At 40.7% G+C, this 26,674-nt stretch overlaps 1 protein-coding gene across 12 annotated transcripts in view; it reads right to left on the bottom strand.

Moving 5' to 3' along the window:
• Positions 1–26,674, bottom strand: part of CTBP1 (C-terminal binding protein 1) — a 408,882-nt gene that overhangs the window by 34,969 nt on the left and 347,239 nt on the right. For 8 of the 12 annotated variants that reach the window (XM_034770880.1, XM_034770890.1, XM_034770889.1 and 5 more), the window contains one exon: positions 15,425–15,579. In XM_034770880.1, the coding sequence (XP_034626771.1) occupies positions 15,425–15,579 (155 nt within the window). Of the gene's footprint in view, positions 1–15,424; positions 15,580–19,909; positions 20,127–21,672; positions 21,764–26,674 lie in introns of all 12 variants that reach the window. The other 4 variants (XM_034770888.1, XM_034770887.1, XM_034770885.1 and 1 more) reach the window with 2 other exon arrangements.

Below are 26,674 nucleotides of genomic sequence, written 5' to 3'. Positions count from 1 at the left end.
ACAGAACAAGGAGTAATGGTCTCAACTTGCAGTGGGGGAGGTTTAGGTTGGATATTAGGAAAAACCTTTTCACTAGGAGGGTGGTGAAGCACTGGAATGGGTTACCTATGGAGGTGGTGGAATCTCCTTCCTTAGAGGTTTTTAAGGTCAGGCTTGACAAAGCCCTGGCTGGGATGATTTAGCTGGGAATTGGTCCTGCTTTGAGCAGGGGGTTGGACTAGATGACCTCTTGAGGTCCCTTCCAACCCTGATATTCTATGGTTCTATGATTCAGGACGTAATGTAAACCTCAACCCTTATTTTTCTTTGTCTGGTGCTCATCAATTGCTGGATTCTGCTCAAACCCCATTGTAGTCAGCAGAAAGATTCCCATTGGCTTCAATGGGCTTTGGATCAGACCCAGAGGACAGAGTGAGAATACAATCAGCTAGGGCTCATCAGACAACCAGGACTTCATCTGAGCCATATTACAGGGATAAGACAAATACTTTTCTTTTTTTGCAATTTTGCAATGTTTTTTTCAAATGATTATTTTATACTTTTTGGGATATAAACTAATATTAAAAATACTGTTAAAGCATCACCAGAGAGTAATGCATTTCACTTGGTCCTACAGGCAGTAACCATGCTAAAGCAGCATTCCAAGATTGATGTGATATTGACAGTATAGCTTTCAGTGGACACCAGGGGTTTCACAAAGAAAGAAAGAAAGAGAAAAAAGGAAGATTTACATTTTTAATGGGCAGAGTGCTCCAGATCTTGCCCTGGTTATTTGTGGCATCAGTATATTTATTCTACAGTTATTTGATTTGGGTATTTGTTATTTGTAGGTTGCATTTAATTCAAAATTTATGATCAGCAATCTGTAATATACAGCAAGACTACAACAAAACATGTAAAGCAACTGTAATGGCCAGCAGAGTGACTTCACCACATATTAAGTGGCGGAGGCCGTTTTCTGGATTGCTGGAAAAGGTGTGGGCCCCTTTAAGGGCGAGAGACTCAGGGAGTGACTTTCTGCTTCAGCTGCAGACCAGCTCAGTGTGGGGATGCTGCAGCTGCATGGATCTACTTAGCCCCTCTCCCCAGGTGACCGGAAAAAAGGGGGGACTATATAGGTCCACGCAGCTGCAAGAAAAACCCTCTTGTATCTGGACCAGGCAGAGCAGCACCCACCCTCCCATGCTTGGAAGCGGTGAAATACCAGGTTTGGTCAGGATCCACAGAGGGCAATGCACTCGTCATTCCTTTTTCGGGGGGGAAGGGGGCTGGGAAAGAATTTCCCCCTCACCATCAGTTTGGGCAAGCGGAAGTGTGTGTGTGGGGGGGTGGGGGGGTCGCCTTCCACACAGCAGGTTCGGGGGGACTAAGGCCTGGTCTATACTACCCGCCTGAATCGGCGGGTAGAAATCGACCTCTCGGGGATCGATTTATCGCGTTCCGTCGGGACGCGACAATCGATCCCCGAATCGGCGCTCTAACTCCACCAGCGGAGGTGGTAGTAAGCGCCGCCGACAAAAAGCGGCAGAAGTCGATTTTGCCGCCGTCCTCACAACGGGGTAAGTCGGCTGTAATACGTCGAATTCAGCTACGCTATTCACGTAGCTGAATTTGCGTATCTTAAATCGACTCCCCGCTGTAGTGTAGATGTACCCTTAGTTGGGTGAACAGGAATAGGCTATGATGTCACAACTCATTATGTAAACATGGAGAGATGTCCAGTGCAGGTACTCCATAGGGACGGGATACAGGGATGAGATCAAATGAGTTGGTAAAGGATTTAAAGGAGGTATTCTTTAAAGGAGCAGAAACGGGGTGGTGGTGTTCGGGGCTCCTATGACTAGTACGGCAGGGAGCCAACCCCACCCTTTAGATTCCCCCTTAACCTCTTCCCCCTTAATCGGGGGAGGGTGGTGGGGAAGGGGGATGGAGCTGCAGGTTGGCTGGGGTTCACGATGGGAAAGGGGGGGATGGCTGATGGAAGCCCCCTGGGTGTTTATTGAAATGATTATGGAATTACCTGCACTGTACACTTTTATCTGCTGGGTACTCCCAGATATTTAAGAATAAAGTTGCGGCCTAATTAAACCACATCCAGTGTCTCCTGTCCTTCTTCCAGCATATCTGGACAATGGCGCAATAGCTCTGAATAAACTTAACATTACAAAAACAGTCAAGAAGCACTACCCATGCAAGCAGGACCTGATAGATTACCAAAAAACCTGTTCGTTTGTGTTGCCTTTTTATGGTTTCAGTTTCTCAACAAAAAACTAACATCTGAATGTTGATTTCAAATATAGACCTCTGCAGTGCGTTTCACTGCCAATAATCCACTTGCCCAATGGTATAACTTTATGCTGTAAGGACCTAAACTAATGCTCACTGACTTCTATTGATTAGTGGCACTACCTTAGGACCTAAAAATTGTTACACTTAATTCAAACTATATGCACATATATACACCCCCGCACAACACACATTATGTTATATATAACATTAAAAGAAGTCTGCCTTTACGCTTTCATGTTTACAACATAGTAAAGACTTAAAATTTCTATTTCTATGGTAGATTTAAAAAAACAAACAAACAAACAAAAAAAACCACCAAAACAATTTGCCTAAATTAAACAGGGCTGGCCTTACCATGAGGTGAACTGAGGCAGCCGCCTCAGGTGCCAGACTCTGGGCGGGGGGGGGGAGGGAGAGGGAAGAAGGGGTGCCACTAGGACCCAGAGTGTAGAAAATTGTGTCTGCTGCTGGTGCATATGTATTCTCTCTGCTCTAGATGCACAGAGATGGTGGAGTGCTGCGCTGGAGGAAGGAGGGCACAAGAGACATAACAGGCAGGCAGGAGAAAAGGTGAGAGGGAATAACAGAAAGCAGCAGGAGCTGCAGGGAGAGAGAGGAGGAGGAGCCTCTTATGAACCTCTCTAGCACCCCCAGGAGCCTGGACAGATTAACACCAGCTTCTCAGGGAGCTTCCTGTTTCTTGCTGCTTCCCTGAATGCACTTGAGGAGAACAGGCAGCCAACTGAAGTAGTAGGAGCCAGTTAGGCCCTTAAGACGCTGATATCTCCCCTCACTCAGGCCCTGCTATCAGCCTGCTTATTTGTCCCCTTCAATTGAGTGTTGAGAGCCACTATAGCTGGCACAGAACAGCAGTCATGAGTGAAAGAAGAAAACGCCCCTCTGGGGCAGCATTCAGAAAAAGAAAGAAAGCAAAGGGAAGCTTTTCTATCTAAGGAGGAAGGATTTCTCCTGAGATACATAGACACAAATGTTCCCGGTGAGCCTTCCAGCCCCAGTGAGGATGTGAGTGGTGAGGAGAGGCCTGATTTTCCAGTCAGAGTGCGGGTGACCTGGCAGCTACTGCAGCATCCATATCTCCATCTCAAATGGATGTAACCATGCACATTCCTGAAGAAAAGTGTAGATCAGAGAAGAGTGTGATGGAGGCGCAAGAAACAGCTGCTGCTGAGTTTAGTTCCTTAAGGCTAGATGATACAGGACTATGGACCCACTTGAGCAGTAGCCTGAGGGACTTCCTTTTACTGCATGGACCACAGCATGTGAAAAACTTCATGTTCCCCAAAGACAATGAAAATAGAAGTTTCCATCAAACACATTACTGCCGTGAAATCCCCAATGGTGACAAAGTGGAAAGGCCATGGCTTATGTACTCAAAAACCCAGAATGCTGCATACTGTTTTTGTTGCAAACTCTCCCATCCTAATGTTCGAGCCACACTGGGTTCTACAGGAACAAAGAACTAGAAAAATCTGGCTAGAAATCTGGTATGCCATGAGAAGGCAGCAAATCACCAGAGAGCATTCCATAGGTGGAAAGAGCTTGAGATGAGACTAAGGTTAAAGGCCACCATAGATGATCAGCATCAAGAGAAGATTGCATCAGAGTCTCTTTACTGGCAAAATGTTCTGAAAAGGCTCATTGCCATTGTGAAACTGCTTACTACCCAAAACCTAGCACTGCGTGGCACTTCAGATCAGCTGTATGTGCCAAACAATGGAAACTTCCTTAAAATTGTGGAGCTGATGGTGGAGTTTGATGCTGTACTCCAGGAGCATCTAAGAAGAGTCACCACCCAAGAAATGTAGACACACCACTACCTTGGAAAAACAATTCAAAATGAGATCATACAGTTACTGGCAACAAAAGTCAAACAGAAGACTGTGGCAGATCTGAAGTCAGCAAGATATTACTCTGTTATTCTGGACTGCACGCCTGACATCAGCCATATGGAACAAATGATTTTCATGGTGTGTTTTGTAACAACAACAGAACCTAGTGAAAATGTCCCTGCAGTGGTGACTGTCAGAGAGCATTTTCTAGAATTTATTGACATTGATGATACTACAGGAGCTGGTATGACAAATGTGCTTCTTAAAAAGCTGGAAGATACAGGAGTTGTGATAGCTGACATGAGAGGTCAGGGCTACTATAATGGTGCCAACATAAGAAGAAAGAACAGAGGAGTGCAGACATGGATCCGAGAGTTAAACCTCGAGCTTTTTTTGTCCCATACAGTTCTCATTCATTGAACTTGGTGGGCAGTGATGCAGCATCAGTTTCCAGTGAGGCTGCTGAATTTTTAAATGTAATTCAAAGTATTTATGTATTTTTCTCTGCATCAATTCATCGATGGCAAATTTTGAAGCAACATCTGGGAACATCTTCTCTGACACTGAAACCACTGAGTGCCACACGATGGGAAAGTTGAGTAGAGGCGATAAAGCCTATCAAACACCAAATTGGAAAGACAGATGGTACCATAGTTGCCATTATGGAGGATAATGCTATGTCAGGAACTGTTTGTGGGAGAACAGTGGCAGAGGGAAATGGAATCATCAGAAACATACATAACTTCAAATTTCTGTGTGGCTTAGTGTTGTGGCACGACATACTGTTTGAAATAAATGTTGATAGCAAGACACTCCAAGATGTTGACCTTGATATATCTGGAGCAATGGAACAACTGGACAAAGCAAAGTCATACCTACAGTCTTATGGGTCAGATGAGGGATCAACTCCAAAGGCTGTTCCAGAATATATGTGCACAAATAAGATGACCACTCTCTTTCCAAATGCTTTTGTTGCTCTGTACATACTTCTAATGCTTCCTGTAACAGTTGCCAGTGGAGAACCTGCCTTCTCCAAGCTGAAGTTAATAAAAACACATCTACGCTCCACAATGACACAGGAGAGGCTGGTCCTTGCAACCATCTCAATAGAGCATAAGCTGGCCCAGACTGTGGACCTTCAGCAAGAAGCAGTTCAAACCTTTGCAACCAAGAAGGAACAAAAAGCACCACTTTGATTATTCAAACAGATAAAAAAATCCAGTGTTTACTATGTAGACAAGAAAAGTTACATTCGCTGTTCAAGCATTTGAAAGTGTTACTTAAAATTTTTGAACAAGGCATTTAAAGTTGTTAGTTCTCCTTTATTGGGGTAGGTAGCAGAACAGTAGCATGAGAGGAGTCGAAAGGGAAGGAGGCAGAATTGAAACCTTTCGAAGTTTTGGCCCATGCGAGGGGGTATGGAGGCATCATTTGAGCTCCCCGCCTCAGGTGCCAAAATGTTGTGGGCCGGCACCGAAATTAAACCACTGCTTCAATCCCAGAAATAATTGACAGTCCATGCAACTGCTTTATCACTGTAGTCAATCTTAGATCACAGTCTCTTAGTACACTTTTCCCTTAGTACACTTTCTCTAGTGTTTAAAATAAAAAAAGCCCTCAGTTTTTAAGGAAACTTCTTTTCAGGCTACATAGTTTGTATGCATGGATTCACTTGTGTTTTCTATTAATAAATCTAGAATTATTTAACATTTAAACTCAGTCTATTAGAAATGCAAGCTGGATTGAAACCATCTTCACTGGAAGATTCATTATGCCATGAATGTCACTGACAATAACATAGCAACACAGTAAGCATAGTCTTAAAAAAATAAAATAAATAAAAAAAATAAACAGAGATGCAGAAAAGAGAAATCATCATCATAATCACAAGCATTTTTGAAGCACAAGTGATCCATTGCTAGTATGGTATTGAAAGGAGCAGTGAGATGCTTGCTGATAACCAACTACATTACAGACTCTAAGCTGTCTGCAAGGTTGATATCTTGCTTCTTGGGCATGGCAGTAATTTTAAGAGTTAACTTTTTACACTGGCAGTCTGCCCTGGTGCACAGTGTTTCACAAGATCTGCAATGTTAGCACATGCAAATGTGACTGCGGCTGGAATATAGGGGTCACTTGCTGTTGGGATGCACCACATAACTAGGGTGACAAGATGTCCCAATTTTATAGGGACAGTCCTGATATTTGGGGCTCTTTTTAACATGAGCTCCTATTATCCCTCACCCCCGTCCCATTTTTTCACACTTGCTATCTGGTAACCCTACACATAACACCTGATCGGACTAGATTTACTAAACTTACCTATAACTGTTAAAAATCTTTCATTAGGGGCCTGATCCAAAGCCCAATGAAGTGAATTTAAAGGCTCCCATGAACTTCAGTGGGCTCTGGATCAGATCCAAGGTGAAAATTCACCCAGCAATATAGATAGAGGTCATGGAAGATCCCCAATATAGCAAAATCAGAGGTTCCACTTTGGTCCAGATATGGAGACTTGACTCCAAGCCCTCCCTGTGGGTTTCCAACCCCCTAAGCTATTTTCTCACCCTTAAGGTGCCAAAGGGCTCATTTCCCCTTGAGGGACTGACACAAAACTTTTAAATATGTCAGGTTTCAAAATAAATCCACTCTTCCTGCTCCATTTTTAAAAACCATTATGCTTTCTTTGTTTGCTAATTTCTAAAGTATTTATGGCTCGAAGAAGGGTCAGCTACCACTCGGCTCATATTCTTCTAGTTTTTAATCCTGCAGTAAAATTATACTACGGTATCTGTGATATCAAAGTAAACAACAATGATGTTATAAATGCAAGATTATGGCTTCAATGTAGAATCAAAGCGAAGAAGCTAGCGGTGGAGTAAAATGCTTTTATTCATACACGAATATAAGATAAAGAGCAAATCAAAGAAAAATCATTTATCAGGTCCTCAAGGAATACATCGCAAAGCACTTGAGGAGAGGAAGGTGATCAGGAACAGTCAACATGGATTCATCAAGGGCAAGTCATGCCTGACCAACCTGATTGACTTCTATGATGAGATAAATGGCTCTGTGGATATGGGGAGAGCGGTGGACATGATATACCTCGACTTTAGGAAAGCTTTTGATACGGTCTCCCATAGTATTCTTGCCAGCAAGTTAAAGAAGTATGAATTGGATGAATGGACTATAAGGTGGATAGAAAGCTGGCTAGATGGTCAGGCTCAATGGGTAGTGATCAACAGCTCAATGTCTAGTTGGCAGCCGGTATCAAGCGGAGTGCCCCAGGGGTCAGTCCTGGGGCTGGTTTTGTTCAACATCTTTATTAATTATCTGGATGATGGGGTGGATTGCACCCTCTGCAAGTTCACGGATGGCACTAAGGGGTGGGGGGGGGGAGAGATACCATAGGGGGTAGGGATAGGGTCCAGAGTGACCTAGACAAATTGGAGAATTGGGCCAAAAGAAATCTGATGAGGTTCAACAAGGACAACTGCAGAGTCCTGTACTTAGGATGGAAGAATCCCATGCACTGCTACAGGCGGGGGACTGACTAAGCAGCAGTTCTGCAGAAAAGGACCTGGTGATTACAGTGGATGAGAAGCTGGATATGAATAAACAGTGTGTCCTTGTTGCCAAGAAGGCTAACGGCATATTGGGCTGCATTAGTAGGAGCACTGCCAGGAGATCGAAGGAAGTGATTATTCCCTTCTATTCAGTATTGGTGAGGCCACATCTAGAGTATTGGTCCAGCTTTGGGCTCTCCACTACAGAAGGGATGTGGACAAAATTGGAGCGAGTCCAGCAGAGGGCAACGAAAATGATCAGGGTGGTGGGGGACATGACTTATGAGGAGAGGCTGAGGGAACTGGGCTTATTTAGTCTGCAGAAGAGAAGAGTGAGGGGGGATTTGATAGCCGCCTTTAAACTATCTGAAGGTGGGTTCCAAAGAGGATGGAGCTAGGCTGTTCTCAGTGGTGGAAGATGACAAAACAAGGAGCAACAGTCTCAAGTTGCAGTGGGGGAGGTCTAGTTTGGATATTAGAAAAAACTATTTCACTAGGAGGCTGGTGAAGCACTGGAATGGGTTACCCAGGGAGGTGGTGGAATCTCCATCCTTAAAGGTTTTTAAGGCCCGGCTTGACAAAGCCCTGGCTGGGATGATTTAGTGGAGTTGGTCCTGCTTTGAGCAAGGAGTTGAACGAGATGACCTCCTGAGGTCTCGGCCAAACCTAATCTTCTATGATTCTATGACACAATAGAATAATACTAGCAAAATCTAGTTTTTTATTGTATATTGTTTAAATGTTTGCTCCACTATGAAAGCTCTCCTTTGAGATAATTTTAGCTCAACTCATAAGAAATGTTTTTTTTTAAATTTCTACCTTGAAAACAATCATTACATATTTCTGAGTCCTATAAAAATGGAATTCAACTGAATGTTAACCCTTTAAACTTCTTGAGCTTTTAAATTAAACCAAAAATAGGAAATGTAACATTTTGGTAAGTGACTTTATTTTGTGCTTTTGACTGGAACAGTGAGATGCAACAGTTGCTTTCAGCAAGATTTTGATGCTTGAATTGTATGCTATGTGATATAATAAAAGTCTCCTTTCCAAGGCAGCATGCAACTCTTATTAATTTTACTGAGAATTATGTACATACATTATAAGGAAAACCAGAGGTGATTTGGTTATTTGATTTTCAGCATAGCAGTCCAGTGAGTCAAAAAATCCAATATCTAGTAGCCTATCTACTGATAATGCATAGTTAAAAGAAAGTGAAAAAGTGTATGCCGTTTGAACTGAATCCTGAACCTCAGTCCAGAATATAAACTTTGTTTTTAAGATGTGATAAATCAGTCCTTACTGCTGCCCTCCCACCTTCCTTTCTGTGACCTGAAAATTTGTGGGGATGACTTAATTTCCATCTCTTTTTGCTTGGCCTAGATTGTTTTTCTAGTTTCATCTCTCACATGCTCTGAGGGCTTCCCTTTGGCACTACAAAAAGCACCCTGAGCTGTAGACTGTAACACACTGATTGGGAAGCCCAAGAACAGTAAAAAAGTTGAACTCAGGGAGTTCTAGGCACCACAAAAGCACAAGGGATCGGCTTGACTCTGTAATTCTTTTAACGGGTGCAAAAGACAAATCGTGAAAGTGGCTGGTAACAGAGAACTCAGAGATGTCATGTATGCCAGAAAAGGGATATTAATGGCAAACAGAACTGAACAGGAAGGGGGATCTTGGAACTGGGAGAGAAGGGACAGGTTGCAGGTCTACAGAACAGGTCGGACGGAGGGTGTACTGCAACTGTGAAGGAAAGGGATATTGCATGAGCCTGGAGTATAAGAATGTGAGCAATGTAGCCTTCTGTGTGGTAGAAGAGAGGGGAGAAAGGGGAAGAATGCTGAATGACCCAGGTAGGAGATAGGGAAGCTCAGAGATTCAGGTAACGTTTTGAAAGAATCTTTGGATGCTTGGATATTTGGATAACCAAACCCAAAGTATTTTAAGTTAACGCACCAAAAATTATATTCAGGGAAATCACCTACTCCAGGGATGGAGAAAACCTGGCAGTTTAATGGAGATTGCGGTCGAATACAGGTGGAGCAGTGTTATATTTTGTATCTTTGGGAACACTTTGGGATGGTTTCATCAGATTTGTTTAATGAGCAATAGCTTAAAATCATTTTTACATCTGAGTGTGACTGAACGGAGCCTCCCTAATTGGATGCAAGGACTCTAGGTCCCAATTATCACACATTCCATATTACTTGGTTTGAATAAAACACTGCCTTTGGCAAAAACATGCTGCTTAACTCCACACAGTCATTGTTTAGACAAGGCTTTGTTCTCTGTACAGGTGAGAAAACTCAACATTTACAATAACATGCAACTCCAAAATCAATGTTTAAACATGCTGACTGATGGTCTTCCCAGCAGCAGTGATCCATGATGGTTAGTGAACATGGGGTAAGAAACTGAAACAGAAAATTCCGGTTTGCTGTTCTGCCATATATATATATTAACAATCTCTGAACAAACGTAATGAGTTTTCCAACCTCACATTGCAGCTGTGCTTTAAAAAAAAGCCTTGGGACATGGTCAGTAAATGTGGCATATTTTTCAGGAGGTGTGAAGCCTCCACTACTTCACAATCCTACCTGTCCTCTCAGGCCCGCCTACAGCAATTCCAGGCCCCAGGGGCAGGGCCATCCCTAGGACGGTGTGAGGCCCGGGGCAGAACTGACATATCGATCACTTCTGGGACCGACCACGCTGGCCGATGGCGCACCCTGCAGGGCCCAGAGAGTTTGCTCCGATTCGCCGCACCCTGGGACGGCTCTGCCCAGGGCAGAACAGCCAATGGGCCCCCTAGAAAGGCCTGACATTTGGGCGGTGCTGCGTCTGCGCTGGCTGGTGCCCAGCGAGCTGCTGCCAGCTGCGCTGCTGGGCACACCCTTCTGGCACGGCCAGGGCTTCCACATGGCCGCCCAGCTGCCTTCGCTGCCGCCAGTACCACCCCTCACGCGCCTAGGAGTCTTGCAGCCCACCCGGGCGATTTAAAAAGGCCCGGGACTCCCAGCCGCTGCCGCAATAGCAGCAGCTGCGAGTCCCGAGTCCTTTTAAATCGCCCGGGTCCCTCAGCAATTGTCCCCTTTGTCCCCATCCCATTCCCCTCTCCCCAGTTGGCAGCCCTGTGTCCTCCAAAGTAGCAACCATGGGGGTTTATGGGCCAGTGTTTTGAACATGAGAGTTTTGAAGTATCAGGAACAGAGTTCTAATACCAGCTCATACACTTGTGGTCTTGAACTAGGCACTTAAACTAATGTACAGAAGTTATCTGTAAAATGGGAATGATATACCCACAACCTCATACCAGTGTTGTGAGGATTACTTAGATTATGTAAAGTGACCTGTCCAAGAGAAGCACTATAGAAGAACTATTTTCAATCATTACAGTTGAAAACTACTAGATTTGAAACTTTTTTCTGGTTTGAGAGGTTTTTCCTATATTAGTGTATGGGGAATAACAGGAGAATGGGTAAAGTCTGGTAATGTTTGCCCATTGTTTATTATTAACATCCCACTTTCCCCACCTACAGACTGCCCTCCAATCCTGTTGCTTCTCCCTATCTGCTCTAAAATCTTCCCCTCACACTGTTACACCTCTGATCTTCACCCTGCTTTCATAGCAGACCCTTATATCTTTCAAAAAAACAAGTAATACATGAAACAGAAATTCTGTTTTTATTTAGAAAAATGCTTTTTTTGAGATCCGTAAATTACTCCCTTTTCCCTGGGTTTCTATTATCTCTCCCTCTTCCTTCCTTTCCTCCATACCCTAAAATGGTCTTCTTTAGCATCAGGGTACGGTAGATGTGAAAAAAATACATAATTTGAACAACAGAATAATTTAGTGGCACAGAGTGACAGTTGTTAGTATGGCCAGAAATCTGAATTTAAAGCGTGAAACTATTATTGACCTGTTCAGCAAATCACCTTGTAATTTTCTTTATTTTAAGACTGTTTTTTTTTTAAATGGAAATACTGAAATATTGTGTTACATTTAAGATATAAACTTCATAGGCAACATTAACTCCATCCTAATATTGTGCTGTGTGAGAATTTAGTTTTTAAACATTGTGAGAGAAATATTTTTTGTTTGTAAAGCATCATGCACAAATATAGCGTAATGTAAATAACAATATGGATACTTTAGAGAACAATTCTGAGAGGTGCTGAGCTCCCTCTTGTCCCACTGAAGACAATGGAAATAAAGGATGCTCCACACCATGCAATACTGGGCTCTTAATAAGTGACACAATTAATTTCAGTGTTCCTATGGAGCTTCAATTGGGATTTGTTACATAAATTCATTCTGTGATCCTGAGTACTAGAAAACCCAAAATGTGAACTTTGACCTTTCCATCAGAGGTCACCAAAGGTCGAGAGCCTTCATCAGATTTCAGTCACCGAAGTGCCCTTTTCAAGCTATAATTTGAAACAAGTGCCCCTTTCAGCTACGATTTTGAATTTCTGAATGCTCATTCCGTCTGGACCACGGATTAGAACAAATACATTTGATATTTCTCTGAAAGGTCATCAGTCCAACAATTTATACAAATTTCTTCTGTGAGGTGTTTTTGTGGGGTAGGAGACTTCCAATTTGGAGAAATTAAGGGCATTATAGGTCAATGATTCTATTGATTGGATTTTAGTTAAGAAATCACTTGAAGGTACGAGGGCTGCAGGTGCCAACATAAACAACCACGTCCACCTGAAGGGTGGACTGTTGTTATCTAGGAAAAAAAAATCAATCTAAAGAATATTTATGTTCTTTGCCCATCACATCTCCTCCTAGCTCCTTATCAGTTGGATCCAGCTATTACTCATATTAACCTCCTATGAAGATGGCTTGAGGTAGGACACAAAAATGAGGAGCTTAGAACAACTTTTTAAGGACAATTTAAAATAAATGTAAAGCAATCTGCATTTCAGTGTGTTTTAAATATGGATGTACATAAAAACAGAAAACCCCCAAACTTGGTCAGGTTAAAATATATATATTTTTAAATTAAAGAATAAGAAATGGCCTTATATATGTTACAATATCTTAGATCCTTAAAAATTAAATACAATTTAAAAATGTATATACATTTTAAATATTTATGATGTTGTTTTATTCTTCTGCATTTCTCAAATCATCCAAAGAAGAAGAATGGTAAATCTCACATTTGTTTCTAGTAGTTTCCAGTCAATTACACTTTTAGGTTCTCATGTACTTGCACAGTGTTGAAATGTCTGAATTGAAAACACTACCTAGAAATATTTATTTGTTTCAATGGGAATTAAAAAGAATCATGACTTCATTTTTGTTTGCCTTAGATTTTTGTAAAATGTGATTATTGTTGCAAAACCAAAGCTTATTACAAAACCTAAATTCTGGGACATATTTAAGTTGATATTGTCCCTTAAATTACCAAGAGGAGACATTTCTTCCAAAACATTATTGATTCTCCATAAGTGGAGGGAGGGAGAGGGGGAGAGGGAGAGAGTGTACTAAGGGCCTAATCCAATGACCACTCAAGTAAATAGAAAAACTCCCATGGACTTTAATGGGCATTGGTCAGGACTAAAAATTCACCAGCTCGGACCCTTAACTTATAATTTATAATCTTTTATTAAAAGATAGCTCCTCCAGAAGCATGATTTTTTTTAAAGTGGCTTCTACTCTGTGGGAAATCAACTGCGTATTGAAGAAAGGATATTCAGAAAAGTGAAATATGGTCTACTTTTTAGAGTGAGGAATTTATTTCTTTTTCTTCTCTCCATATTAAGATTACTTTATATCTCAAAATAAATAAAAATCAAATCAATCAATGGGAACTGAGTCAGAGAAACTAAGACAACATTGATAGTGCAGGAAAACAATATTTAAGATAATTCCTGATAATGGTTCTGACAACAGTGGACTATCGTACAATGACTTTTAAAAGCAAGACAGGAAGTCCAAGAATCCACAACAGAGATATCCACAGAGGAACTATTTATGCAATTGAGGAGTATGCAGCCATTCCTCTGTTGAACATTTCCATAAGAAAAAAAAGAAAGGAACATTTCCCTTAAACATGATAAGAACGAGGAATACAAGTCTGCACTGTTGATAAGACACAAAAAATTCTTTAGACTTCTCTATATAGTAGCAAAACAGCTAGTACCACTATGTTTAAGGACATCATCAAGCTTTCCTTTATAAATTCTAATTTTCAAGAGTTTAAAACAACAAAAATCATTTTTTGGATAGAAATCTGATTGCTAAAGAAATAATGAGCACAACAGTTGGTTGATTTGATTATACCAGAAAGGCACTGCATAAAATAGGAGTCATTCACTTAATAACTGAAAGGAAACAATTATTGTTTGTACTTTCAAGAGCTCTCTTTAATATACAGCCACCTGAGGAAGGATTAGGTCTTTCTGACATATAAAAGTTCTCACCTTTTAAAGGTAAAGTTAATTGTTCAGTTACGGTTTCAGTTTCTGTCTAACATTTGAAAAAAGAGCCATTAACTGTCACATAATATTACAATTATTAGACAGGGACAAGACCATAATAAATTTGAAGAGCAAGAACACTAGCTTAATTCAATACACAGACTGAATCCCTAACATTTGGGACATATTCAGCCACATATCGCTCCATCTGCATCAGGAAGCAGAGCTCACTGCAGCGGACGCAGAAACACTTGCTTAGCTGCGCAGACCTGGACTGTCCATCAAGTTAGCGTGTGAGCCTGCACTAGCCTGCCATTACACCTCCTTCTGACCTTCAGGGGGCAAGGAAGGAAGATATCCTTGTGGGGTGAATCCCTGTTTCCCCATCTAGTTCTCCTCTGCTACCATGCTCATTGTATACGGTACCGATTTTTGGTAGCTGGAAGACAAGTTTTCCTTAGTTCCCAAGTTGGCAATATTGGACAGCTAAGGCCCTGGTCTGTTAGTGAGTAGCAAGAGTAGCAGGGTTTATCCCCATCCTCTTGCTACTGAAATAGATGAGTGAGGTGCTTCCTCCCCTAGAAAATGCCAGGAAGCTTGGGTGGGGAGCAGGCTTACCCTGACACCAGTCCCCCAAGAAGGAATACAGGCATACAAGCCAGGTGATGGCCCTAGATAATGGTCTCTTAATAAACCTGGAAAGCCTCCCCTCCCTTCCCCAGGCTGTTTCACGGGTTCTTGAACTTTCGGGGGAGGCCAGTTAAGTGGCTGATAGGAATGTCTGAATTGGAATAGCAGCTTCTTCACCCAACCCCAATACTAGCGAACCTTTGGCTAAAATTTGTTTCAGCAATTATTTACTGCAGTGTAAATTCTCAGTGCATGAGGCACCCACCCAAAGCTTGAGGAGACCTATGGCTGAGAGGGGAATCTTTATTGCTTTGTAAGTTCTCCGTTTATATGCTATAATACTAGTACTTACAATATACATACTGTTTCTCAGTTACTGTAATTCTTTCTCTGAATGAAATTCTACTACATGTAGTGGATGGACACAAGGCCAATGTCCCATCTAAGGCACCGTGCCCAGGGCTATATTTCTCGGTGTTTGAATAAAGGTATTTTTCTCTCTGTTTCCCCTCTATATGAAGTTTGCCTAATTCCTGACCAATTTGGGTATCTTTTCAATTGTTAACCAAAACAGTGTAGCTTACATGTTCTCCTGTAACCGGAAAAACACTTATATTATACTTGCCAACCAGGAGTGTGATTGAAATGTTTTACCTTTTCATGAATTTCTTGTGTGGACTGAGCATCACAAAATGCCACTGTGGCTACATCCTTCAGAATAGGCATTTCTACTGTACAATCCCTGCCATCCAGCAAAGCTACCAAAGGGCGTGGGTGCATGGGCCCATTCATGATCGGAGGTCGAATGCCTACAATGAAATAGAGAAACAGGATTATTTATAAATCAAGAAAATGCAATTTTAAAAAACAAATGAAAGTTAACCTCTATATTTGTATGATGGCAAATAAAGATTTCAAGAGATAAAAGCCATTAAATCAGGAACTGACTTATTCTCAGCAGCAAAGAATAAAATAAAGAAAGCAAGAAAATGCTGGAAAGCAGCCACTTGATAGGTTTGCGTGGCTACATTCTGAGGCCATCTAGTAAAAGTACTAGAGCAGCCTCAAAATCCTCGGCCCTGAACTGCAAAAGACTGAAAACAACAAGGAAAAAGTACAGTCATTTGCTAAAGACAGGCCCTCGCTACACTACTGAGTAGTATCTGTACAAATCTTGTGTTAGGTGTCACGCTGACAGATTTCACAACTTTGCAATCTTGAAATAGCATGACAAAAATATTCTGCAAGCCTGTGACAGTGGATCCGATAGAATAACGTAACATGCATTCAGTTCACTGAGCATTCAGTTTATGTTTACAGATAATGATTTGCCGAGACTGAAATCACACTGAGAAATGATTAATTCAATCCTGTGTGATTTGCTGAAGATCCAATGTAAAAATTCATAATGCTGACCTAAAGAGTTCTTTTTTAAAATTTATGAATTTCCTAAAATTCTTCTGCACGATTTGTCAAAATAAATGCATCAGTACATGTTTTTTTTCCCTAAAACAAAACCAATAGCAGCACTTATGAACAACGGTATGATAACCAAGAAATATACATATTGAGGGGTGGGGGAACGAATGAGTTAAGGATGCAGGCTTCATTTTCAAGATTCCAAGACGCTAGAAACAAAAAACAATATTTAAGAAACATCATGAAAACACTTTGCAAATCTTTTTAATGGCATAGAAATTATAAGTATGCAAACCCAAACATTGAATCTATCTCCCCTTGTAAGTATTCTCACACTTCTTATCAAACTGTCTGTACTGGGCTAGCTTGATTATCACTTCAAAAGTTTTTTTCTCTCACTCAATTGGCCTCTCAGAGTTGGTAAGACAACTCCCACGTGTTCATGCTCTCTGTATGTGTGTATATATATATCTCCTCAATATATGTTCCATTCTATATGCATCCAAAGAAGTGGGCTGTAGCCCACGAAAGCTTATGCTCTAATAAATTGGTCTAAGGTGCCACAAGTACTCCTGTTCTAATTGAGGAAAGATTCCTGTAACCTTCATTAATATTAAACCATTACATTTATAGGAAAATGACTCTCTCCAAGAGACAAGGAAAAATGAATCCCAGAGGTAGGGAACACTGTAATCTTTTCCCCAACAGTACATAATACGGTTTGAACTACTGCAAGAGAAGCAGTCTTGAAATTCCTCATGTATCCATTATAATTTCTATACATTTGTTGTAGTATGAATTTTATATGCTTTGCATTCACTAAACAATTGCTCTCTTGCACTAGTTTTAAGACTGATGGGGGGGATGAGGATCCCTGCCCCCTCCACGTCTGCACAGGTTACTTGCTTCATGGGGCAGAGTGTGGGGGGCTCAGCAGCCTCTGTGGGACTGCTATTCTGTCGACTGTACAGGTGAGTGGAGAACAGGGGGAGCCCTGGCTATCCCGTGGAAAGGTGCTGGCCAAAAGAACCGAGTTGCTGTGGAGGGGGATCTACCACTGGCCCATACCAATAGTGGATTACTTCCCCACTAGTGCTGAATGGGAGTGGGGGAAACCAGTCAACAAATGGTGACTCAAAATCACAATTCATTCTCTGGTCTGTTCCTGGGGCAGTGCGGCTACTTGTTGCCCCTTACTCGGCAGCATGTAAATATACAGTCTAGTCCTACAGTATGATTTCATATTTAAGCCATTTACTTGCTCAAAGAGTTTTACCTTTTTTTCTTCAAAGTATTAAAGTCAGCAAAATTTAAATCCACTTAATACTCTTTCCAATTATTCCTATATTCATGCTTTTTTAGATGGCACGAAAACCCTTGAGAGGCATCTAGAAAGAACTCTCGGCTTCAATTTAAATATTACTAGATATTTTTGTCCTCTTTTCAAAAGCAAACAGCAGCAGGATCTCTCAACCTTAGAGCAGGAGGGAAATGGATTTTTACAAACCCCTTCATATCTGGTCACCACCTAAATCTGTTTGGTCCCATTGCCTTCCCAACAGACTGGTCATGCCAATGGAGTTGTATGATTATATGGCCGTCCAACATCTTGACAGATGAAAGGAGGTGCGACAAAGTTGCTCTGATAGTGGTGCTTAGCAATGGAGTAGGAAAAGAAAATGGAGTAGCACTGTGTTATTCACAGAATAGGAGAGATGGCAAGGCATCCACCAGCAGTGGCGCTCTGTGGATGAGATGTTAATGAAAACCCTTCTCTCAAGAAAGGACCAAGCATATCAATTTTCATTATTGATTACAGTGGGTCTCCTCCTTGGTAAGACAGCAGGGTTCTATTTAGTGATATTTCTGGCAAACACCACCAAGAATTTCAGTGCTCGTTTTAATATACATGTACTTGGATCAGCTTCAAAAATTAAGTATGATTGAAACAAAATGTAGACCTTTTCTTTTTGGCTCTTCTTGAATCATGAATCTAGGACAGCCTAACAGTCATTTGCACCATCCACAAAGGACCATGTGTTATCCTTGATATTGGTAGTATTTTCTTACAAATACATCGTATGCTAGTGCATGACAAAGAACGTGAACCCGACACGAATATATAACTCAACACCACAAATTTACTTCCACTACCCTGACAACTGCTGATCCTTTTTGGGAACTTCACTGAAAGTCCCCACTGTAAATTCACCTGGAACGCTGCCATGCTTTCAAAGTAAAGTAACTTACAGAATCACTGCTGGTATTCTGATATGTAACCCAAAGTGTAATAAAGTACAATTACACTTTGAAAAGGAACTGTAAAAATAATAATTGTGGGATTCCAAGTTTATTGCCTCTCTTATCAGCTGGTCATGTAACGAGTAACAGATGTTTTTTCTAACCACCAGTCCAGCAAACCTAACCTGGGTCTGAGAGACAAATTGGATTCTTTTTGGCTCATGCCTCATCACCAGTAATAAAGATACTTGCAACTGGAACTTTGGACCAAAACTACTGATGATGAACAAGCCAATATATGTAACTCAGAGGATCCCTCTAAAGCATGTCTCTCTCATCAACAGAATCTGGTCCAATAAAAGATATTATCCCATCCACCTTGTCCCTCTAATAGTTTTGCAACACTAATATGAAAGTAATAACATTTATTTTTGTCAGTAGGACAGCAGATATGACTCTGAATAAACACAGAGAGCAGAATGGTTGAGTAAGAAAATGCCAATTTTTCAGTCACTTTCCAGACAAAGCCAATCTTAGAGTTCACAAAATACTTAACTGCTAACGCAATAGAAAACCACTTTTTAAAATAAGAATTCCTCCAAAAGGGGATCATTAAAAAAATACACATGGGGCCTGGTTCTGTTTTCATTTATGTCAGTGTAACTCCATGGATTGTAACTGAGTTATGCCTGTTTAACATTGGCATAAGTGATATACCAGACTCAGGCCCAAGATATAAAAGGAAAGGTAACAAAAATAACTTGAAGCACACTTCTACTCTACAGAACTTCAGACTGGGTGTAGCCAGTAGTGCCCTCAGAGTTTAAGTCTAACTTGTGACCTTGACCATGAACACACAGCTAATCCTTTGTTTGCCAAAATCCTCCCTAAACTTCAGGCTAGATTTCCTGTTGCACAACTTCTCAGCATAAATACCATATCACTGAACTACAGACAATAACTCAAACACTTAAGTGAATTTACAGTAATTTCATCTCAATGGCAGTGACAATTTAAAGTTTACATTTGAAAAACATGGTTTCACTATGAATCAGAGTCTTCTGAACAAGAAACCATTTCTTCCATCATTCGGGTGCTTTCTGTCTATTTCTTATCTAGAAATGTCGTGGTCTGCCATGTATCTGGTCTCTGCAGCAAGCCCTCAGAGAGTCAGGATAAAGAAATGAGTAGTCAAGAGCAATAGTTTCCGTGCTTGTATTAAAATAAAACATTCAACTTAATGCCAAAAAAAACAGAATGTGGATAAATGGGATTCTTCAACCACAAATACTAAACTCCGATTTAAGAGCCAATTTTGCTTGTTTGGCTTTTCCAGGTATAGGATATATCATAATACAGGTAGAAGAACTTTCAAACCATCTATCTCCAGATCACAGCAGCTTCACAATGTATGATCAAAAAAAAAAAAAAAAAATCTCAGTTTATCCTAACTCCAAACTTTCAGGAACCCCTACCAACCTGACATTTCTTAATCTGAGCTTGATTTCCAGGGTCATGAATTCGATTTCTCAATGCTTTACAATCTTCAGTATTCTCAGGGAAAATAGCATCCTGTCACTTGATCCTCATTTCCATGTCTTTAATTTTTCTTGCAGTCTCCTGTAATCTTGAACCAAAGCTTTTAAACTTCTTATCCACTGCAACCTCTGTAGCCTGGATCGTGTTCAAATTTTTACTAAAAATTAAACACAAAAAATACATTAAAACAACATTAAGGGTCTGACTCATACTCACAAAAGCGAGGAAATTCAAAGTTGAAGCTTCTCACTGCATCCTTACTCTTCCCCCTTTCACTTCTAGTTTTCCATCACCCCTGCTGTGCGCTGCCATCATCCATTAACATTCCACTGAAATCAATGGAATGTTAAGACATACATGGAACATTCAGCAGCACAGCAGGTGCACTGTAAATGGACATACCTGGAATGTTCAGAGCAGTCATGTGACAAACTTTTTGCCTAGGTGTTGTAAGGTTCTGAGGACAGTTTGTGATCTCCTGTACCATATGGTGCTGGAAAAGCCAGACACAGTGGTGTGCATTAAAGATGGAGTGAGAAGACTTAACTCTGAATTTGCTGGTTTTGGTGGGTATAAGTCAGGCCCTTAATGTTATCTAATGTATTTAAGAAAAAAAAATCTACTGCTAACAGCTCTAAATTCAACAGGCCTCAATCCAGCAATCACTGACACAAGTCTGTCTTGTCAATACATCAGATCATTGAGGCCAAAGTTTCAGCACCACTACAAGACAATTGTGTCAACAACTGTTCATGTTCTACTGAAATAAGAGAGAAATAATACCATAGTACAATACGCATACCCATGCACAGTCGCTACACATGAAGAGTAACTATTACATATGGACACATAACAGTGTCTTTTACAACTGAATATTAGGATGATTATTTAAAAAAAACAAAAAAAAAAACCCCATTCAAATCTAGTGTGAAGCCAGTTTTCAATTGCAGAATCTGACACAGGGTCAACCTACTACACAAGCAATGTGAGTGATTGCTTGGTTCTTCACACAGACTTGGGGATTAATGACCTGATCACCCGCTCTGGCACTAAGTTTGGAGGGGAAGGCATCTCATGCCCAATTCCCCTCATTCCCCTGGTAGTTGTGCCCTACAAATCAGCCGTCCAGCCCTTACATGAATCCACAGCATTTATTTTTCTTATTCTCTGGTAACTTAACAAATGGATAAGCCACCCAAAATTTGTTAAACAAAAATCCGAACACACACACACACACACACACACACACCCCATCATTCTTGAACGAAGACCTTGTACACCAATTTTCAGCAAGGGCTTTTGGGTGACATAAAATGAAAGGTAGACGTAAACGTTGATGCTAAAATGAAAAATTCTCTGGGTCCTGGACAGACCATCTGTATTTTAGTCACTGATCCTTTATTTTAAGCACTTTCTCAGCAACTATCATATATAAAAAAAAAAAAAAAACCCTAAGTAAAGTAGTCAGATTACACAAATAAAGGAAGATGTCTAATCAGGTTATCATTTGCAGCCATTCATTGGCATTTAAAAACAACATAGAAGAAATAGAAGAAAAACAGCTATTAAGATTAACTATTATTTTTACATTTGTCTGCCATTGTTTAATGTAACTACAAGAATCATTAATTTTTGTCAAATAAAGCATCGACGTTAAAATGAAAGGGACACTGTCAGGTTTGTAGGCCCGAGATTTGACCTACCTTTCATTTTCTTATATCTGTTTGCAAAGTCCATGTAATTCGTTAAATGTGTTTTTCTTTTTTCAAAACAAATGCTTCAATTCTCTTTTTTCTGAAAAATATATCAATGCCAAAAAGCACAACACTCATGAGTAACCCTATAATAACAAACCAGAATGCAAGTGAAAAGGGGGACGGGGAAGGCACTGGGAAGGAGAGTTTTCATTCTCAAGCTTCCAGGGGGATATGATGAATAAGTATGTAAAACAATTATTTTATTATGAAAACTCCCTTGACAATGTCCTTTTAAAAGAACGTTTCCTATTACACTTGTCTTTTAAAATGTCAAAGTGGTTTTAATTTTAAACAATAAAACACAAACTATTGAACACTCCCCCCCACCCCCCCAATTAAATTAATAGTTAAAGAACACCACACTATCAAGACATGCTGGGCAGCCAGGTAACTCATGAGCTTGTATCTGTAACCTGTGCACCTAGTTCCCTATTCCCTTTTGTTTCATCTCACTTTTTTCCATCTAAAATGTAAATTCTTAAGGGTAGGGAATGTGTCTAATTTTTCTGTGAAATATCTAGAAGACTTGTGGGCGTTATAATAACAAAACCCTTGGTAACTTCATTCCTTTCCTTAATTAATCTAAAAATGAACAAAAAAAATACATCTTATAATATGACTACAGAGTTGTCATAAATTAGGTTTGCTAATAGGCCATTCGTTTTAAAATGAGTAGAAAAATCCGAAATTTTACAATTCTCATTTGTGGTCTTGCAAGACTAACTTGTAGGAAAATTAGAAATTTTGGATTTTATTTTGGGGCCACATCAGTATGTGTTTGTAGGACATGTTCTTACATGATCCTGTTGCATTCTGATAAACCAAATTCAGAGAACAGGTAAATGGCAATGTACTTACAAATTACATACTGACTGTAAACTGGTCAAAGAACTGGGTGTAAGAGAGAAAGAGGAAAAGTAGACTACCATGCACCATGTTGATATTCAGGGATATGTAAAGTGCATGTAATTTACATACCATCAAATCCTGGCCCAGTTGAAGTTAATGGCAAAACTCCCATTGATTTCAGAGGGGACAGGATGTGACCCTAAGGGGCTAGAAAGGAGGTTTATCAAGGAAAGTAGCAAATAGAAATACCTAAGAGGAGGCAGTAGTGAGCCCCACAAATTTCCACTAGCTGGCAGATGAACGCTTCATTTAATTTCAATGGAAGTTCAGAGATGTAACTAGTATATAGGGACATAAGGGCCAGATACAAATCTTACTGAAACTGATGGAAAGAATTCCATTCACTTCAATGGAGTTTGGGTCCATCCCTAGAAATGCAGATGCAGCAAAGTACTTAAGCACTTGCTTCACTTTAACCATGTGAGTAAGTCCCCCTGAAGTCAATGGGGCTATTCACCTGCTTAATAAAAAAAACACATGCTGAAGTGCTTTGATGGAGCAGTGCCTAGGGTCAGGAGTAACAGTGATCTATGGATACGAATGCACTCCGCTTTCTGTTTACCAAATTTGGGTAAAAATCAAGTACTTTGTAAAAAACATAACAGACCCAAAAGGTGTGGTTTCTGGATCAGTGCTCACCTGATGATGTGCAAAGCAGTCACACATACTTGTCCTACATCCTCTCGTTAATTGTTTTGCCTGATACACACCCCATTCCTTCTCATTGGCATGTATGTTGCATTCATTTTACGTTACTTTACCACTTACACCCAATATATAGCCAATGCTACCAAAATGTATATCATTGCAATATTTGGCCCAGTGATTTTTATGGGATTGGGATTCACATATACCACAGCTGGATTTTGCCCTGTGTGAGGAAGTCCCACCAGCACTCAGTCAGGCAGTGTTAAACCAGGAAGATGCAAAGGATCTAATAACAGGACACTATGTGACTACATGACACATTTTTCCTGTTGGGCAAATCCAAACAAGACGACTCAGTGGTCCTTCTTAAATAGACAATATTTCCACACAGTTACCAGACAACAGTGGCTGTGTCACTATGGACACAAAAACTTCAGGCAAACTTGTCACAGGGTAGAACAAAAAATTAATTCCCTCAACTGTTCAACATATTTTGCAACCCTTAAGCAGAAGTAATGGTTATGTAAATAGGAACAAAATAATGGCCTGACAAAATAGTCTATTCATTAAACATTTACTTCAAACAGCCACATGAAATCCGGCTGGCACCACCTTCACATCTGTCACAAAAATCACACATGTTAATGTCTCTGTGCTATGTACGCTATGATGATATTCCCAAAGTTAACTAGAGCTTTTCAAAACAAACCTTGAAACAATACGAATCACACCTTTGTAATGTCAAATTAATGAATGGCAATAACACAATGTGTGACCGTGGAGAACGTTTTAATTGTATATCATGGTGAAATAACCCAACATGCTCAGAAACAATTACATGAAAGAGGCCGTATCAAAAATAATAATAAAAGCACGGTAAACCAGCTAACTATAGTGTATGCTAAGTGCCAACATTTTGGAGCTGCCATTTTGAAATGACAGGAACTTAAAAGCAGGCCTCATAAAAGCAAAACTATTTCAAGGACAGAGCTTTTCATGGACATGCAGGTTTCAATACCAAATCACAGTAAAGACTTTGTTAGGTTTTATCATTGATGTGAAAAGAAAAGGAGGGAAGAGAAGGACATTAGAGATGTTTGACATTTGTTATTTTGATATGGTTGGATATTTGCAATAATGAGGTATTTGTAGAATAAGGTATTCAATGTGTGAAACTGAAGCTTTCTACATTTGTGGCCATAGTCTCACTAACTATAGATTCATAGACTGCAAGGCCAGAAGGGACCATTGTGATCACCTAGTCTGAGCTTCTGCATAACACAGGCAACGGAACTTCCCCTAGAACTAGCAACATATACACTCTACAACTGGAGCTTTTACTTCCATAAACCCCCAAAACTTTCCAATCACCCTGATGGAAAAGCTAGAGACTTATGAAAGCACTTTCTGTTCCAGAGTCACAACTAAATTTCCTATGTACATTCCATGGGTCCCACCTCCCTTCTCCCTTCATGCTTTGAATTAATAAACTATTAGGATCTAGAGGAAGACAGAAAGACAAGTTGCCTGTTCATTTTAATAATTATTATTATTTGCTGTTTGTTAATTACTGAGTGTGCTCAATTCTGCACAAGTCCCAAATATCAAGACAGAAGAACCTGCCCTGGAGAATTTACAATCCAAAAGACAGAGGAGCGGACTTCAATGGAGCTATGGTAATTTAATTTACATCAGCTGAGGATTTGCTACTAAAAGGCAAGATGCATTGGAAGGCCCAGAGAAAGGGACTGCTTTTGATTATTTGACCTCCCTACATCAGCCTATTTGTCTTTTCATTTTGGGTCTGGTAGAAGAAGTGGGTCTTTGCGGAAGTCAGGTGGTGAAACTAGTTTTACAGACTAGTTGCAAATACTATTCCAAGATGAAGTCAGATGGTTTGCCTCCTTCACGCAGTTTTTAATTTTAGGGCCACACTGGAGCTGGACATGCACTGCTGTATATAGGATTGGAGAGGCAGAAGAGTACCAGGAGCCCTTCACTTGCATCTCTATACGGGGCCATTGCAGTGCCTTCCTTAAGCATGGATAGAATAGTGCAACTACTAGCCATCTCAAAACCTGGAGTGCAGCAAGGGCAGGATCAGGTCTCTGACTGACCAGAAGAGGCTGGCTGGACATAGGTGGAAGGAGAAAATGCGTATTGCTTCCCACCTACAGGTGGTGGAGATGGTCTGGCAGAGTATAATCCGAGGGAGTTCTAGGAGGAATTCTGGCTAAAGTCTTCCAAATTTCTTACTTGCTACATGAGCTGCAGGGTGGCTCTGCAACACCCACTCCTGCAAGGGTTGTGGCTTAAGTCACAATCTTGTTTATAACTAGCAGGAAACAGGGCTGAAACATAGGCACCGCAATGAAAAAATTAGCAGGCTTTAAATGGCTTTAAATTTGGTCTTTATTTTCTCTGTAGTCATGGTCACTTTCTAATTACTGATTAATTAAAGTGTCCCAAAATAAAGAATTCAACAAGAACACCATGCCACATGACCCAGCGACATCCCTGAGAAGCTCCAAATGTAAGCATTGCATCCCTTGTATGAATCTATTGCCACTTTCCTGTAAGTGGAATACCTCTGCAGTAGGCTCAGAAACTGCATATTTTTATATTATATTATATTATAAAAAAATAAAAAAGCCACCCTTTATTTTAAAATATGTTGTTTTATAGAGGACACGGTGGGAAGTGCACTTTCAGATGGTGGCACTAAGGGAAGTGGGCGTATCTTTCTTTTTTAAAGGTTAGGCAACTCCTACTGACATGAACAAGAAAAACAATCTGCTTCAACAATTGTACTAAGAGCAAAATGATTAACTCTCCTAGTCGTTCCAACTGCAATCTATATTATGCCAAGATGTATCAAGGCATTTTACCAAAGGAGTATCGGGAGTCTCAGAAGCAGAACCTTTCATCTCTAGGAACGTGGTTCAAATCTGACCCAGGCTGGAGAAGCATGGCTGAGTTTCTCTATGAAGTGAGAAGAGCTGGTGGTCTCAGTCTAGCTCTTAGTGGCAACTGCCCATATCACAAAACAAACAAGTAGCAATGTCCTCTACCATGGTGGTTATCAACCAGAGGTCCAGGCTTCGGGGGGGGTCTGCCAACTAGGGCCAGTGTTAGACTCACTGGGGCCCGAGGCAGAAAGCTAAAATCCCACCATATGGGGCTGAAGCCCGGGCCCCTGAGCCTTTCCACATGGGACTGATGTTGAGGCCTGAGCAACTTGGCTTCCTGGGGGCCTCCCGTGGTATAAAGCCCCAGGTAATTGCACTGCTTGCTACCCCCTAATGACAGGCCTGGCTTTTATCTGCAGAAAATTAGTTGTTGTGACACAGGTGGGCTTTGGGAGTTTTTTATAGCAGATTGGGGAGGGGGG

Source organism: Trachemys scripta, chromosome 5 (assembly GCF_013100865.1).
Source record: "Trachemys scripta elegans isolate TJP31775 chromosome 5, CAS_Tse_1.0, whole genome shotgun sequence".
In the NCBI taxonomy this organism is placed as follows: domain Eukaryota; kingdom Metazoa; phylum Chordata; order Testudines; family Emydidae; genus Trachemys; species Trachemys scripta.
The sequence above is the reverse complement of the archived record's forward strand: the minus strand, read 5'-3'. Positions and strand labels throughout refer to the sequence as shown.